At 43.9% G+C, this 17,111-nt stretch overlaps 1 protein-coding gene across 3 annotated transcripts in view; it reads right to left on the bottom strand.

The window, feature by feature from the left end:
- The window catches only part of PDE7B (phosphodiesterase 7B), a 373,129-nt gene that overhangs the window by 61,670 nt on the left and 294,348 nt on the right, over positions 1-17,111 (bottom strand). For all 3 annotated transcript variants that reach the window (XM_019527215.1, XM_019527216.1, XM_019527214.1), the window contains 2 exons: positions 4,484-4,635; positions 2,477-2,540 (listed from right to left, as the gene is read on the bottom strand). In XM_019527215.1, coding sequence (XP_019382760.1) covers positions 2,477-2,540; positions 4,484-4,635 — 216 coding nt within the window. The remainder of the gene's footprint in view (positions 1-2,476; positions 2,541-4,483; positions 4,636-17,111) is intronic.

A 17,111-nucleotide genomic window follows, 5' to 3' on the forward strand; every position in this document is an offset into this window, starting at 1 on the left:
TAAGGGACAGTGAGACAAAAAACATCTCACATAAATGCAGCATCACTTCACATGAAGCCTGTCCCTAAAGCTAATGTATCTGGTGGCATAAGGCCAGTGTATACTAAAATGAGATGAAATGAACAATAACTTGTTAAAGTCCTTGCGGATTTTTTGTGGTAAAAGGTGCCATTTGAAAGCAAGTCATTATGGCTGCTTGCAGATGTACCCCCCCCCCCAAAAAAAAACAAACAAAAAAAACAACAGTGCTTTATTTTAAACTCCGCACGTTCCCATGCCGAGCCCCACACATACCCAGAAGAGGCAGCAAGTTACTCCAGTCTGGCTCACCTGAAGTCTGTAAAGATCAGGAGCTCTAGTGGAGCTTCTATCTAATAACTGATTGACTCTGCTTTGATAAAAGTGCCAAAAAGCCCTGCTGAAGCACCCCAACTTTAGAGGCATGCAGAGCCAGACTGAAGTAACACACTGCTTCTTTTCGTAAAGCACAGGTTTTGGTGTTGGGTTTTTTGGTTTTTTGGTTTTTGTTTTTTAATGTCTGCAAGCAGCCTATCATTTTAGAATACATAAACAAAAGGGTGACCATTATTATATTTGTTTATAAGGGGTACATTTAAACATTGTTGCTATATAGGGCCAGATTCTAATCCACTTACTGCTCTGTCTGAACGGACTCAGGCAAGGTCTACTTCACTAACTTGGCATATAAGTGTACTTAGGTGCCCATGTGTGATCTATTCCACCTTGGGTCCTTTTCATCCTTGTTACTTTTCTGTGACTCAAAGGGCAGATATTGGTGTGTTACACAAGCAGATGCATTAAGGGATTTTCAGGGACTTGAGCTGTGGGGTAGCATCACACTTAAGTGCCTAAATCCACTCAGACACCCAGTAGGTAGAATAGAATCTGCTGTAAGTGACTACAGGTGCGTCTACATGTGATGCTACAGTGACACAGCAACATGCTATGTCAACGCAGCATCTGTGGGCATCTACAAGTGACCAGTAGCTACTTCGCCATAGCAATGCGCTCCCCTGGTATAGTGCACCACTATGGCGAAGTAGCTGCTAAAAATAACCATGCACCATGTGTATGGTGCAGAATGAGCTGTTACTGCGCCATGATTTAGTACTTTCTTCTGGAAGTACTAAATCATGGCGCAGTAACAGCATCCCTCAAAATTTGAAGCAGCTCAAAAAGGAGAGAGGAGGAGGAGGCCCCAGCTACCTTCTGCCTGCCATCCTAAGGGTAAGTGAGGTCAGTTGCTCAGAAAGCAGGGAGATCTTGGTTCTAAGCCTCTTTCAGATTGACGGTGTTTGAACCCACATCTTTCACATTCCAGAAAAGGCTTAACCACCAAGATATGGGCTAGACAGGACTGAGGATATCTTCCACCCTTCCTCTGGAAGCTGACCCGTTGGCCAGAAAGGAATGCCCAAGAATCGCAGCATCGGAAGAGCAGCAAGTAAGAAGGAGTGTGACTCTGTGGTCTACAAAGGTGGGTATAACCCTGGAAGCCAAGGTTCTGCTCCCAATACTGTTTATGTATTTTGTATTAAATAATTATTAGATAAAATGAATAAGCAGTAATGGGAGCCGGAGTGCCCACCCTAGCTAGGATAGCCTCCTGCTGACATCTTTGCTTACTCTTCCGGCTCTATTAATCTTTCACTCTTGGCATTGCATCAACAGAAGAGGTGGAGGATGTTTCCTGCCTAATCTATATACTAGTGGTCAGGGAAATTTTCTGGGAAATGGGAGCGGTGGGGTCAAACTACCTCACTCTGAGTGGGGTCTGGTGCAGTGGGGTCTGGTAAATAATATGACTGGACAGAAGAGGGGTAGGTGTCTCCTTCCCTCTTTGCTTTACTTTACAAGGAACTCAATATTGCTGTCAGGTGTATTGACTTAGTAGACACCTGAGTGAACTGGCTTTTGATGTGATGGAAGCCCTTTTGTCTGCCCACTGGGAAAATGAAAGAACTATGCCCCTCCCCAGGCAGAACAGCATAATCTCCTGATCTGAGATGCCTATTTTGGGACAAGTTGGGTGCGTCCAGAAGTGCATGTATGTTTTGTTCTCCTGGGACAAAAGCAGAGGCACACCTTGTGCCACCGCTGCTTGTCCCTGGGGAACACCTGTGCTAGGGGTATCCAGGGATCAAAAAAAAATGGGGGAAACCCCCCCAAAAAGGAGCATTGCATGCTTGGGCAGTGTGCCCTTGCAGTGCAGAGAGCTTTGGACTGTGCAGTATGTGGCACTGCAAACGTGTTTGCAGCGCCATATACCGCACAACCATGCTTGTCTGAATGCGCCCATTGCTGCTAAGTCTTAGACATCCAGTAGGCAGAATAGCATATGGTCCAAGGAATCCAGCAAAATTAGTTAAGAATACTTAGAATAAACAGATGAGAGGGATCTTATGATGAGAAACATGTTTGGGGTTTTCTGTTTTTCCTTTTTGTAAAGACTTACCATTTGTCAAGCGGTCAAACAAGAAAATGTCAAAATCCCACATTCCCACTTTGGATAGCATATGCTGGAAATCAAATATGAAAATCAAAATGACTAATATATCAGATTGTAAAGCAGACACTAAAATATTTACTACTGCACATCAATCAATCCTAAGAAGCACTTGCTGCCACTACAGAATTATCCTCAACAGAGTTACACAGATAGATTTGAAATTAGATTCATATATCAATGACTTAGACTTCAAAAGCCAAGTTTTACTCTGCTGCATGAAGTATATTCTGGACCTTTTAACTGATAGTTGTCTAGCACTTGAGGTAAATGGAACAACTTAGAATATGTTTTCTAAATAAAGCTGAAAAACATTGTAAAACCAAGGAAAAGATTTTCTCAATGATCCATCTTGCAACACAAATTCTGCAATATTCCCACAGCTTCACAGTTTAATATAGCCTGAGTCCTCCAGGGGATTTTTTTTCTTACCTGCTGTTGTGATATGAGCCAGAATTGCTGCACTGTATTTAAAAATCCACACAAATAGGCATGATTCTGGGAAAGCTCCGGCTTATATGAAGCATGTATGATTACAGAGAGGACTCAAACACTGCCCCTACCAGATATATAGTTTTACACAGTTAGCTTATTGGATTCAGGCTAGTGGATCTGGAACAAGTGCATTAAACAGGGTTTGTCTATATGAGATGCTAACTGTGCAGTAGCCTAATACTACTGCGCAGTAGCACGTCACAGCAAAAACCATGCTAATACACTACTGGGCAATAGTATTAGGCTATTGTGGAGTTAGCATCACTAAAAAGCCCATGCTACTGTGCAGTAGTGCTAATTACTGCACATTGATTTAGTACTTGATTATACAAGTACTAAACTTAAAGCTCAGTTACTACGGTGGATTAATGAATGTGTAGATGTGCCCAGAATGTCTTTATTTTGTTCTCCCACCAGCCATCCATATAGTTAATTAGAAGCAGTCAAATGTGCATCTACAAAAGACATTTACAGTGGTGTAGACTAATTAGCTCCGCAGTAAACATATCAGTGTCTACACGTGTACCCTATTAGGCTGGAATAAGCTAATTAACTCCTCAGCAGCCTAGTATTTATAAATACAAGTACTATCCTGCTGCAGAGTTTTTGACTCTGAAGCAGCACACATGTAGATGCTGTCTTAGCTGGCTGGGGCATGAAGGTGCTTCAGTATGGAGGCTGCCTGATGGCTAGCCCTGTACTGAAGCACCTGGTGCCCCAGTCAGCCCCTCCACAGCAAGTTGAACTGATGCTGGCAGGCTGACTCTGGCGCCTCCTGCTAGCTGGGGCTGCTCTGACCCAGCTAGATGTGCCCAGGAGCTATAAACTCTGGAACAATAAGCAATAAGCTCTGGAGTTTATTGCTTCATATTAATTGCATGTATAGACGTGCCCTGTGAGCAATCTTACTGATACCAATTGGACTACTCATCTCATTAAGTATTACTCATCTTGAGGAAGAGCTGCAGAATCAGGTGATTACATTTTGCCTATCATGAGATCCCTTGCAGTTGCTGGCCTCATGTGGTGGATCGTTGCTATGGCCCGTTATATACAGCTGCTACATTTCAACTCACAGGTAGCTGCATTCCACTAGCAGATTAAATAATCCCGTGTATAGTTTTAGATCAGTTTACATTTGTTATTCACTTGGGAATCATTCAGGGTGAAAGGCATACAAATTATAACTCTGTCAATTAACAAATCCAGGCTGTCATTTGAATTGGACTCATCTGAAATGTTGGGATTAGGTTTAGACATTTTCTTGTTGCTCTGAGACTAGCTCCTTAAATTTATAAAAATAAAACCCACAGAAAAGTAGATCACAGTTTAGGGGGAGGGTGGGAATGGAAGTGGGCCATTTCAGCCTGTTCACCCACCCGGCTGCTTTTTTGAAGGGCGAGTTATAAATTACATTCAGTGGCAGGCTGTTTCCAAGGAGTGGGAGGAGGTAGGACTTACCCTTGCTTGCCCCAGGTAGTCTTCATCCAGTAAGTACAGAGAGGCTTGTGGTACAATTCCACACAACAGCCTGGATGCATGGAAATACCTCTGAAAGCTTAACAGTCTTTTCACCTTTTTCTTGGTGCCAAGTTCCCCCGAGTGTGTTGTACCTGTGAAAAGCAATTAGTACAGAACCCGTCACGCAAAAGGTCAAGAACAACTTTCTCCATTGTTGAAAAAGTAGAACAATTCCATAACTGCGAATCTCTTCTCCTGACCTTGCAAGAACTCACAGTGCCATATTCTTTGCTGTTGAGATGCGGTGGTACAACATATCCTGTAGCAATGCATACAAGAGTTTCCCCTTTCGTTTTAGAAATAACAGTGTAGCGATGTATCACAGACAGAAAATAGAGCCCAAATGGTTATGGGTAGGGGTCTACTCAATTCCTTATTTCATGGATTTCATGGAAATTGTGATATCCAGGACTGTCCATGAAATCAACTTGGAAAAAAAAAGTAATAAAAATAAGTGGGAGCCAGTAGTCCTTGTTGCTGTGGCCCAGCCTTGCAGCCCACTCATGGGGTGAAAGCACTGGCTGGTGGGGCAGCATGAATGGCAGCGTACAAGATGGTAGCTGCCCCCTCATCCTTCTTGTTCTGTTAGGGCCTCTCCACTAAGTAGTGCTGATGCGAGCACATCCAGGAAATATCCACAAAATTTGCTCTTTATGCTGCAACCAACCTGTAAAAATTGTTTCATCTCACCACGATTTAAGTTGATCCCTGGTTATGGTAGCAAGTTAGGAATTGAAAGACCTAGGTTCAAGTCCCTGTTCTACCATGGATGTCTTCTTGAATAAGTCCCTTTTCCCCAATGTGCCTCAATTTCTCATCTGGAAAATGTGGATGATATTCCTTCCCTATGTAGCAGGGGTGTTGCGAGGCTAAACTACAAGAGTAAGGCATTTAGATGCTACAGTAATAGAGAGGTATATGTACAGAGCAGTGTATCTTATTGGCCAATCTGCAATAAAGATGACAAAAAACACTTAAAATAATTTTCACTGCTGTTTTGAAAAGTGAGTAAGGTAAAACCAAGGTACAACAGAGAGAGATTTGATGTGATGGTGTATAAATAACCCTACAGAACAGTAACGTAACTAAGGGAGGCAAGTAGGGCACCAGGGTGCCAACATACAGTGGGGGTGCCAGAATGGTAGCTGCTCAGGGAGCCAATGCTGTGGCCAAAGCAGCAATAGCAGCTGATGGATGCAGGTAATTCATGGTCTATAATGAGCAGTTAATGGGGCATCTTGTTTCACCCCTTTAGATCAGAGAGGACATGCTATTTTACATAATTCCTTTTTCCCACCTGCCCACTGCCTTCACTGAGGTACAACAGTAGGGATCTACCAAATTCATGCTGGAAGTAAGGTGTGTGGCAATTCCTTTAATCTTGCATGTTCCCCTGTGTACACCTTGTCCCTTGCTCCCCGCCCCCTCTTGCCGCTGTTTAGTGGAGGACCTCACCGCTCCCTCCTGATCAGCAGGGAAGCTAAAACCACAGTTTTAAACATGGTGCTGTTTTTGCCTTCCCACCAATCAGCAGTAAACAGCAGGGCTGTCTGGAGCCCCTCAGCCAATCAGTTGTGGGAGGCAAAAACGGCACCATATTTAAAACTGCAGTTTTCACTTCCCCAATGATCAGGAGGGAACCACAAGCAGGGTCCCTCCACCAATCAGCATGCATGAGGAAACTTGCAAGATTAAAGGAGCCACAGTATACCCTACTTCCACCATGAATTTGGTAGGTCCCTATACAAGAGTTATGAGTGCAGGAGTCCCTTTGGGATTCCCATTTGCTTGGGTGAAATTACACGTTAGAGTTAGTGGGTGCTAATTCTAAGGAACGTTGGTTTGTGCTGAGGCTAATCAGTGCTTGTGATCAGTCACACATCCAGGGTTAATACCTTCTTCAATGGGCACTGCTCAGACTTGCTGCTAGAGGGCTGGTGAGCAGGGGTGTGGCTAGGGGCTGCAAGTCTGCTCCATGCTTGCTCTGCTCTCTGGTCCCCTAGTCACAGTATAGACTGGGGAGGAAGGGGGGAAGAGCCCCCCCACCCCACTGCTTGGATATTCTGCTTTGCCCCCCAAATTGCCCTGTGGCCCTCATCAGCCCTCAGAACCCCCCTCTGCCCCCGACACCCCCACCTCCTAGCTGTCAGTGAAGGTCTGGATGATAGCTAGTCTGTCTGGAACTAGCACCTCCTGGGATACTGGGGGACTTGCAATTAGTGATTTTTATTGCAGGTGAACGCCTAGACACAACCTGGGTAGCACAGCTCAAAACCTAGGTAGCACAGCTCAAAGATAAACCTTGCCTGAAGTGCCGTAAATTTAAGATGCCTAAAGGGCACTTAGCACTTGTTAATGAGCCTTAATGTGTAGTCATTCAAGTTTTAAGTGCTCTTAACATGATCTAATTGTAACGTGTAATCTAATCTTACACTTAGGTTGGTAAAATGCAGTGCATCCAGGAGAGAGAATAGAGAGAATGATACTGTGAGGAAAGGCCTCCTCCAGTCCTGAATAGTACACACTATTTAGGAAGTTGATATTATATACTGATAAGCCCACAAGAATTTTTTTGAGGCTCATTGTTATGTAGAGAATGCGTTAATGGTGCATGTCTGGCATGGCAGGACATGCAGTTTTTGGAACTGGGCATAAAATTCTTCTGATCCCAACCATGCAATTATATTAGCATCTGACAGGGGCCTGCGTTCCATATCAGGAAGGGATGTTACAGCATAAAAAGCCTGAATAACTTTTTGATGTTGTGGGACAAATCTAAGGAAACTGGATATGACAAAACTCCCAGCTTTTGGTAACAAATCATGCTTCTAATTACTGTTGGATTGTAATGAAAGTATATGTCTTCAGCAATCTCAAAATGGAAATGGGACATAGGGAAATTCTGATCTACTCAATCTCTTGTGGAATAGAGTTGAAGCCAGACTGTGTCAGGCTTGGAAGCTGAAAGAGCTAGATGTGTTTCTAAATGAATTTTTCCATCTGTAGCATCTGTTTGTAGTTTTCTTTGCACTTTTCCCCATTTGTCTCTACTGTTAGATTTGCCAGGAAACCTTGTATACCTAATTTTGATTCAGTTTAATACCGTCTTCTTTCATGACAGTTTGCTTTGATTCTGTGTGAGGTCATGTGTGGTTAAAAAAACAGGTGTCTCTTTCCCATGAATGTGTGAGTAGTGTGGTCTTGGATGGTAAATAATAAGTGAACCGGAGTTCATGAACTTCCATGCCATCACCATGGTAGCATGAGTGGCCCTGTAGTGTTCATTGTGAATCAGCAATAGAATTCAGTTCTCATGGTCAGAAAGAAAATTGCCTGCTCTTCAGTGTATGCACCCAGAAACCTTCTCTGCATGGCTGGAGTTTATAAGAGGTTTACAGCGCCTCTGAATAAGGAGTTTCCTGGCAGAGATGTTGATTTTCACAGTGTGCAGCCTTTGCAGTATAGTCTGCTTGAGCCTGCTGTAATGATAAATTAACAGAAGTAAATCTCCATTAGCTACCTAAATCCCACCTAAGGATGCATTTTCAATGCGCAAAAAACATGACCCATTTTGCCAAAAACTAGTATCTGTGATATTGTTCAGTGTTTTCCCTGTGCACTGAGCCTAGTAAGGTTAATTACAACTCAAGTAAACTTTTAGTTTCCCAGTTTGGCAAAGAGGTGTATCAAAGGGAAATATTTTACTTGAGTTATATAACAGAAATGTGCTCTACTGACAAAAATATCAGTTTGCTTCCCTAAAACAATGCTCCATTGGAATCTGCAGTTTTCATAAGCCAGGTACAGACATTATACTTTTTCTGGTTTAGGTGGTCAGAAACCGGTCTATACCCATAACAGAATACAAGTTCAAAGTGCACGGGTTTAAAAATGGCAGAACCTGGTCTAAGGTAAACCTGGAAACTTGTAGTATCAGACTTAAATGATTTAGGTGAAACTGGTCTATCAAACTTCAGTACCTGATCCCCTCTGGACTCAAGTTAGGCCCCTGACATTCCAGGACCCTTTATGGCTTCCCTGCTAACCACCCATCACGGGGTGGCTTACTAGCCTCAGCCATGCTCAGCTGCTCTGAGCTGTCAGCTGCAGGCAGCGTGGGGGAAAGGGAATAGCTGTAGCTCAGGAATTTTCTGTGTTTATGCAATGTCCCTAGGTGGGGAGGGCAGGCCCTGGGGGAGGTGGGATTGGGCCCCTTGGGGCTCCAGCAGGTTGCAGGCAGCAGTTGCAGGCACCCAACATGATTCCTACAATTGTGATTCCTGCAGTTCTACTAGGGGCCTCCTGCTGCCACCTGTAGTTTTCTGGGGCTCTGGAGGGCCTGGTTCTTCCTTCTGCATAGAGTAGATTTGTAGGAAAATAAATGTGTGCTAAGGGCATCTCTCACTACTCTTTTGCTTATTTCACTTTGTATTTGTGCTGAGTGTTAGTTCAGCTGTGAAATTCAAATTTGACTCTCTTTATCACTTCTATGGGAGTTGAAAATAGGCATTTAAATACTTTTGTGGCACCCTTTAGAGAAGTTCTTAGATACTAATTTAGCATCTGATAAAATCTGTGCCAGTTTTGGAAAGAAATACACACATTTCATAGGTATATGGTGGTCTAGCTGAGGGCTATCCAATTCTCGGTGGCTGGGGGCTGCACACCCTACAGGCAGCAGACTCTCCAGATGCACAGGTGCCCCTTGCTGCCCTTAACCAGGTGCACAGTGCTGGTTCCCTGCTGCATGCATTCTCCTCTGCTGCCATGTGCAGCCCAGTTCTTGTCCACTGCACATACAGCACAAGTACCTCAGTCCCCTCCCCCACTGCCATGCAGTGTGGATGCGCTGGCCCCCTTCTGCTGTGCTGCCCTTAGTGGGGAGAAGAAATGGGAGCCAAGAAGGGAGGGGGAGCTCAAAGTCTTCAGTCACCACTGCATCAGAAGCACTGATAGGAACTATGTCCAGCCAGGAGCCCACGAGTAGCATGTGAATTCCTTGTGGACAACATGTGGCCCATGGGCTGCCAGTTGGAGATCCCCGACCTAAATGATTAGTACTGTTGTTAAAAATGTGCACTTTGAGTGCTTTCTGAGTGGAGTTTCTACCTCATGTGATGCAACAGTTATCAAAACATTCAGGGTGCACACAGAAGTGCAGCTCCCCGCTGTAACTGAGAACACTTTGCAGGAAGCGTTCTGAGTTGCAGTGATCCCCGGACCACACAGAAGTTCCCCGTTGGTTCTGGGAGGAGGAGGGGAACCTAGCTGCTGGATGCGAGCCTGCTGCTGGTTTCCCCTGGCAATGGCTCCTCTTCCCTGTTAGCCTGTGCTGTTTTCAGAATGGGAAGGGGGAAAGGGAGCAGAGGGAGCTCATTCTAGGGGTTCCCCAGCTGGCACTGGAGGGTGGAGTGGGTGAATTGGAGCCCCAATACATCTACTCCACCCTCCAGGGAGGGCTGATAACCCCCCAGACTGAAGTCCCTCTGCTCCCATCCCCCCCTCCCATTCTGAAAATAGGAGCAGGCTGGGAGGCAGTGCGGATAGAAGGTACAGAAGATGCTCTGTTTTGAAACATCGCCATCTGAACGATCGTGCAATAAGGGTTCAGATTTTCATCTCATCAGCCATTTTTGAAGCAGTCTGCAGCCATGCACTTGTGTTTGATCATGGCTATAGACTGCTTTCTGTGGCCAGATCAGGCAAAAATTGTCATTTGTGTCTGTACCATACTAACAGGTACAAGATTAGAGATAAGATTAGAGTACAAAGATAACATATACTTTGCTGAGGGCGTTGAGTATGAATAGTAAATGCCTAAGCCTTACCATTCTATTGAACAGGAAATTGCTCCAAATATTCCCAGGAGTCTTAACAATTTAGAAGTGCAAAGAAATGTAGCTGCAGCAGAAAGTGCTACTAAACACCAGGGGCCAGACTGTATTCCACCCATTAGGCATGCAAGTAGACTTAGGAGTCTACGTGCAATTCTATCCCACCCTGCTCAAGTTCCTGGAAAAGTCAGTTATTGCAAAAGCAGGGTGGGTCCTTCTCCTACTCACTGCTTTGGGTCAGAAGATAGTGTATTATATAAGTAGATGCATTAATGGATTTTCAGGACTGGAATGAAGTGGAATAAGAATACTCGGATGTGTATAGGTGGAATAGAATCTGGCCATAGGTATTGTCAAAAGAGCAAAAAGTAATAGCATAACTGTGGCAGAATTCTTCAAACATGATGCAGCAGCAATTGGCTTAAATTCTCTCACCATTTAAAGTTAGAATCATTTCACTACCTGTTGGAGGAATGCCTGTTATTGTTGTCAAGGAACAACTTTACCCTGGATTTAAATGATTTGCTATGTAGAGTGTTGCATGTCATGTGTCTGCTCAATGTGGTAGTCAATTTATTAAGTAGTAAACACATCATGTTTTTGCAGTCTCTGGCTAAATTCTATTACAACATATTACAAGAAAATTTTATTCACTATAATCTACTATACCTGAGTGCACTCCATGTTTTCTTTCTAATAAGAGGAAATTCATAATATTCTTAGAGCATATTGTCAGATGAATTTTGAGGAGCAAGCTCTTTAACAGGAAGTCCTATATAAGCTATGCATATGGCTCTTTAAAAGTACACTTGTTTTAAAACTAGTGCTGATCAGTAAATTTTAAGAATAATATATCAAGAATGGGCACATCTACATGTGATTCTTACCCCCCCCCGTGCAGTTGTTACAGTGCTATCACTTAGTATTTTCTTTAGGAAGTACTAAATGATGGCGCAGTAATAGTGCAGTAATGGCTACCCCAGCTAAAAATGGTTATTTTTAGCAGCTACGGTGCTGTAGTGATGCATTATAATGAGGTAGCTCATTGCTATGGTGATGTAGCCTCAGCATCATGGTTTGTGCTCATCGACTCTATGTTGTTCTAGTGATGAGCTACGATGCCATAGTGCATTGCTATGGTGACGGAGCATCACACGTAGACACTCCCAATAATAACAAATCTAATCAACTGCATTATCAGGTTGTTAAATGGTCTTAAATCCAATGTCAGTTACGTCACATTTATAAACTATTTACTGATACACCCCTGTCTAAAAAGCACTTGAAAACAAAACCGAGGAACAAAAATAATGTTTAAACAATACAAAGGAGATGATTTTAAAGTAGCAAAAAGAGGGAATTTTAATTTCAAGTTAGAATTCCATTCTCCGCTCATCAGCTGTGCAGAGATTACCAAATTTTGGTAAAAGCCTAAAAGCAAATAGAAGTTAAAGATTAAGATTTTACACAAAGCATTTAAGGTTATACCGTGAGTTTACCATTTTCTTTACACTTCTGACATTTACCATATGGCTAAAGGATCTGGATTAAGCCATATAACAAGCTAAAGTACAATGTATGAATGACAACTAGTTGTAATTAAGAGTAAAATGAGGTACAAGACACAAAGGACTCAGCTCATAAGGGGCACATATATAGGTGCCGCCCAAGGTGTCTATGCAGGTTTCTTTACATGTAAACCAGTTATGGGTGAAAATCTGTATGGAGAGAAAAATATTGACATTATAAAGCTGCAAAGGGGAATGTGGGACAGGATCTGGCAAGTGTATGCAGTTCTGAAATGAACCTAAAATACAAATAAGCAGGGCTTTTGTTTTATACCCTTAAAACATCAGATGGGATTTGTGATGATCCTTATTTAATTGCTCTTGTGCCTTCTGGATGTTTTTCTGTTTATCCACAAGAGCAGCATCTGCATTACCCTTAGGGGTACACATCAACATATCCCACTGAAGTTTTACCTAGACCAATTGGTGAAAAAATCTCTGCTACAGACAGGACATATTTATGTACAAGGCTACATACAGATGTTTCATAGTTGGTAGGGTCAGAAGGGACCTAAGCAGATCATCAAGTCCGACCCCCTGCCATGGGCAAGAAAGAATGCTGGGGTCAAATGACCTGGCAAGGTGTCTTTCTAGCCTCCTTTTGAAGACCCCCAGGGTAGGAGCGAACACCACTTCCCTTGAAAGTTAGTTCTAGCTCCTAGCCGCCCTGACTGTGACATAGCGCCTCCTGATATCTAGCCTGAATCTACTACTCTCAGTTAACTTATGGTCATTGTTCCTTGTTACCCCTGGTAGTGCTCAGGGGAACAGGGACTCTCCCATTGCCCGCTGGTCCCCCTTGGCAAGTTTATAGGTGGCCACCAGATCCCCCCCTCAGCCTTCTTTTGTGGAGGCTGAACAGGTTCAGGTTCTGTAGCCTCTCCTCATAGGGCCTGCCCTGCTGCCCCCTGATCATGCGAGTGGCCCTCCTCTAGACCCTCTTGATGCTGTCCACGTCCCTCCTGAAGTGCGGTTCCCGGAACTGGATACAGTACTCCAACTGGGGCCTGACCAATGTCGCATAGAGGGGGAGGATCACCTCCTTGGATCTGCTCGTGATGTATCTATGGATGCATGACAAGGTACGGTTGGCCTTCCTGACCACGTCCCCACATTGGCGACCCATGTTCATCTTGGAATCAATAATGACTCCAAGATCCTTTTCTGCTTCTGTAATGATGAGAAGGGAGTTCCCCAACCTGTAGGTATGCTGCTGGTTCTTCCTCCCCCCACATCTTAGTGTCATCTGCGAACTTGAACAGGGTGCTTTTCACCCGCTCATCTAAATTGCCGATGAAGATATTGAACAGTGCGGGCCTGAGAACTGAGCCCTGGGAGACCCCCTGCCCCCATTTCTCCAGGTTGAAAATGACCCATCCACTACCACTCTCTGGGTGCAGTCCTCTAGCCAATTTACTACCCATCTGACTGTGTAAGCATCGACACCACAGACGCCTACTTTTTTAATGAGGATGGGGTGAGAGACAGTGTTGAAGGCCTTCCTAAAGTCCAGGAAGGCTATGTCCGCCATGACACCTACACCCAAGACTTTTGTGACCTGGTCATAGAAGGCCACCAGGTTGGTGTGACAGGACCCGCCTCTAATGAACCCATGTTGATTGTCCCTAAGCATAAACTCCCCTGCTGGCCCCTCACAGATGTGCTCCTGGATAATTTTCTCAAACAGCTTCTCTGGGACCTAGGTAAGACTAACAGGCCTATAGTTTCCTCGGTCCTCTTTCCTCCCTTTTTGTTCATTTCTACTGGAAGAAATTTGTGGTAGAAACAGTCTGGGAGCTGGACTGTATGGACATTCCTCCTGCCTTATGGCTGGAGAACTTCACAGACAATCTCTCCAGTCAAGGGGCAATAGAGGACTGCTTCCCGGGGCACCTCTACCCTTAGGGGAGCCTATTACTTAATACCTTACCTTCTCCCTTGCCTGGGGAAGTGGCAGGTTCTCAGGTGGCAGGTGCTGAAAAGCATCAGCTGCCTCAGACAGCCAGGGAGGGTTCCTGCCCAGGGAAAATGCCCCATCCTGCCAATCAACCATCTCCCATGGTGGGAGTCCTTATGGTTTTCCCTACAGGAGAATAGCTTAGCACCTTCAGCTCTTCAAAGCTGACCATGAGGAGTACAGGGAGAAAGTGCCCACTAACCTGCTCTGCAGCAGGGATATGGAAACCTGCCTTGTCCTGTGCTCCTTTGGGATGACTCAGAACATTGTGGAATGAGGCAGGGACATTTTGCTGTGGTGGCAAGGCTCTCCAGCCTGCTTTGCTCTACTCTGCTCTAGGTCAGCTGTACAGTGTGGGTGGCAAAAGGAAGCCGGAGAGGCTGGGAGCCAGGAGACAGGCTTCTAGGGAAAGCTTCTGCATGCCAAGTACCCAGCCCCTCTAGCTTTCCCTTGCAACTCTGCCACTAATCTGAGTGTGAGGGTGGTGACTTAAAAGCTGGTGGCAGGGAGCAGGACTCTAGGAAGGTCTCCTCAATACGACTTTTTTCAGCTTTAAGGGTCTCCGAGCCCTGCTTCCAGCTTCTGGCTTTTACACCACCAACCCACAACTCAGCTTGGCAGCACGGATAGCAACGGGAAGCTGGAGGGAGTTGGCAAAGCCCCCTGGCCTCTTTCTAAACCAGGGGACTGCCTGGTTTGGGGAAGAGTCAGGGAGAAGTGGCTGCTGCTCTGCTCACCTCCTGGGCTATGGGTTGAGGGGAGCAGCTGTCCCCTGCACCAGACTTTCTTCTGGTCCCCAGGGGACCAGAGTTAAGCTGGGGAAAGTGTATAGACATCCAGTCTCCTGGGAGCTATTTAACTTTGGTTGTTGCTGAATTATTTTTCTCCCCAAGTGGCCATTTTTGCTCCAGGAAGAAAAGCCTAAGTATCTGTACACATTTGTTTTCTATTTGGTAAATGACAATTCTCCTGGTAGAAACTGAATGTCCGTGGGTGGCCTAAATCACACACACTCTTCTGGTGGAGCAGCAACCTGAACCCAGATCTTTCAGCTCCAAAAATACATACTCTTTGAGTAAAGAAGATGCTAGCAGGTCCCTCATCCATTTTGTGGGGCCATTATTAAAGATCACCATCAACTAGATATACAAAAATGTATATTAATGTTGGATGCTAGGGAGTAGTTGGATGATGGAGAGTAGCTGAATACTGCAAGTGGCCTTTAAGAGGTTAATATGTCATGAAGAACCACTGGTTTCCTCTGTCAAAGCAAAGTTTTACTGGCAGCACAGAAGAGAAAGGAGTCACACAAATCATCTCTCCTTTACATGATTTGCCACTCCGTACACCCCACCCTCTGTTATTTCAGTGAAATAAGGTTTCCTGTACTGCGAACTACTGAAAGCTTTCTACCAGATTTCTCCATTTTCTACTGCTGTGTGTGTGCTCATTTTCCTAAAGATACTAAAAAGATATCTATATCATTAAATGCAATCTGTAAAACACAACTTCGACACCTACAACTTATACTGCTATTCTCCTACAAACCTCCCTCCCATTGTTCATTATATAGACATGTTTGGTTCATTCCCCACTATTCAAATGAGTGCCTGAAAAATCAGAAATGTAAGGGTTGTGGTGCAGAGAGGAAAGGAGATATTTCTAGCAGCTTGGCAGGAGGCAGATAGGTGACAGTGAGCTAGCAAACTGAGAGGACACAATTGGACTCCACCCCCTGTAAATTTTGGAGATAACTTCCTGCAATGGTTGCCAGCCTGACACAAGACTTTGGTGTGTAGATTCAAAGTAAATTTTATTAGCCGAATAGGGCAAATTGGTGCTTGCTCTTGTAAATTCCTCCAGTGTGGACAGGGCCTCTGCCAAACTGTAGCATGTATTGGAGCTTAGATTTACAGCTGTCCCACTCAAGTCTTGTTTGGAGCACTGCACCACATTGTTCAGTTGTCCAAATTCTCCTCTCACATGGGACTTCCCTGGTTCCTGAATTTCATTCAGAATCCACATCTATCAGTTATCAAACCTTTGCTTTTATCTGTACATCTCACAATATTCTTTTCATTAAAAATTGCAAAAATCTGAGAAAGCATGTGCTCAGATTCTCTTTGAAATGTCTATGATGTTAACTGAATACAAGTCTCACAGAGATTATTAGAAGCCTTTGTACAATATAACAGTAAGCACTTTGGGCAAAAAAATCTAATTTGTTATGTATTTTGTAGGCTGCCTGGGATAAGGGGGCCTAATTTGCTGTGACTATTATAATATAAATTAAACAATCATAACAGTACACAACATTTTAAGACAATGGAGTCACAGCTGAGTCATTAATTAGCAGCAAATAATTTATTCAGCGTATTTGGCCTTGTCTTGCTGAATATTAATGAACAGATCACAATGGACTTAAAGTTACTTGTAAACATGAACAAATATTTTTGTTTGGCTTTTTTTTCTTCTCTGTGGACTGACATCTATGCATGACGTTTAGATTTTGAGCTAGCTCCAGCTGCTATTGGCCAGAGAAGTCTCACATGTATTTCAAATTTTTTAGATTTGATTGGATGAGCATAATTCTTAAAATCAGTCAGAGAGTGTGAAGAGGTAAGTAGGACACTGAGTAGAAGAGTGAAAGATCTGAAGAACTGGTACATCTTAGAAAATTATATATTTTCCTTTTTGGTACCATTTAGGCTAAGATATCCCAGATATTAGTCTTAGAAAATTGAGTCCTGCACACCATCTGGATACAGTTTAACTTGTTTTATTTATCAAAGTAATATGAAGCAAGTGCTTGTACAGGAGCCTAGCTACAGTGCATGTGATCATATCCTTGTCTGGCTAATTTAATTGCTCTGTGAAAACATTTTGGTAATTTGCCACCTTACTGTGCCAAGTAGTGTCCTCGCTCACATAAAACATGCTGTTGGTGACAGTGAGTGTTGGTAACAGTTCAGCCTACAAGCCATAACATTCCCAGAAAACTCTTGACTTTATTGACAAAAATTAAGTATATATAAAGAATTACTGTATCTCCTGGGGGTATCTGAATGGACCTACAGAACTAAATGCTAGCGATGGAGATGTGAGAATAACCTATCTGTCAGACGAACCTGGAAGAAAGGGTTGCCAGGTTATGTTGAATCAAAGTCAACCAAAGACTGTGGCACTGGTGTCATTGGGAAGGCTTTGGC

Source organism: Gavialis gangeticus, unplaced genomic scaffold (genome assembly GCF_001723915.1).
Source record: "Gavialis gangeticus isolate Ggan-Ray unplaced genomic scaffold, GavGan_comp1, whole genome shotgun sequence".
Classification (NCBI taxonomy): Eukaryota; Metazoa; Chordata; order Crocodylia; family Gavialidae; genus Gavialis; species Gavialis gangeticus.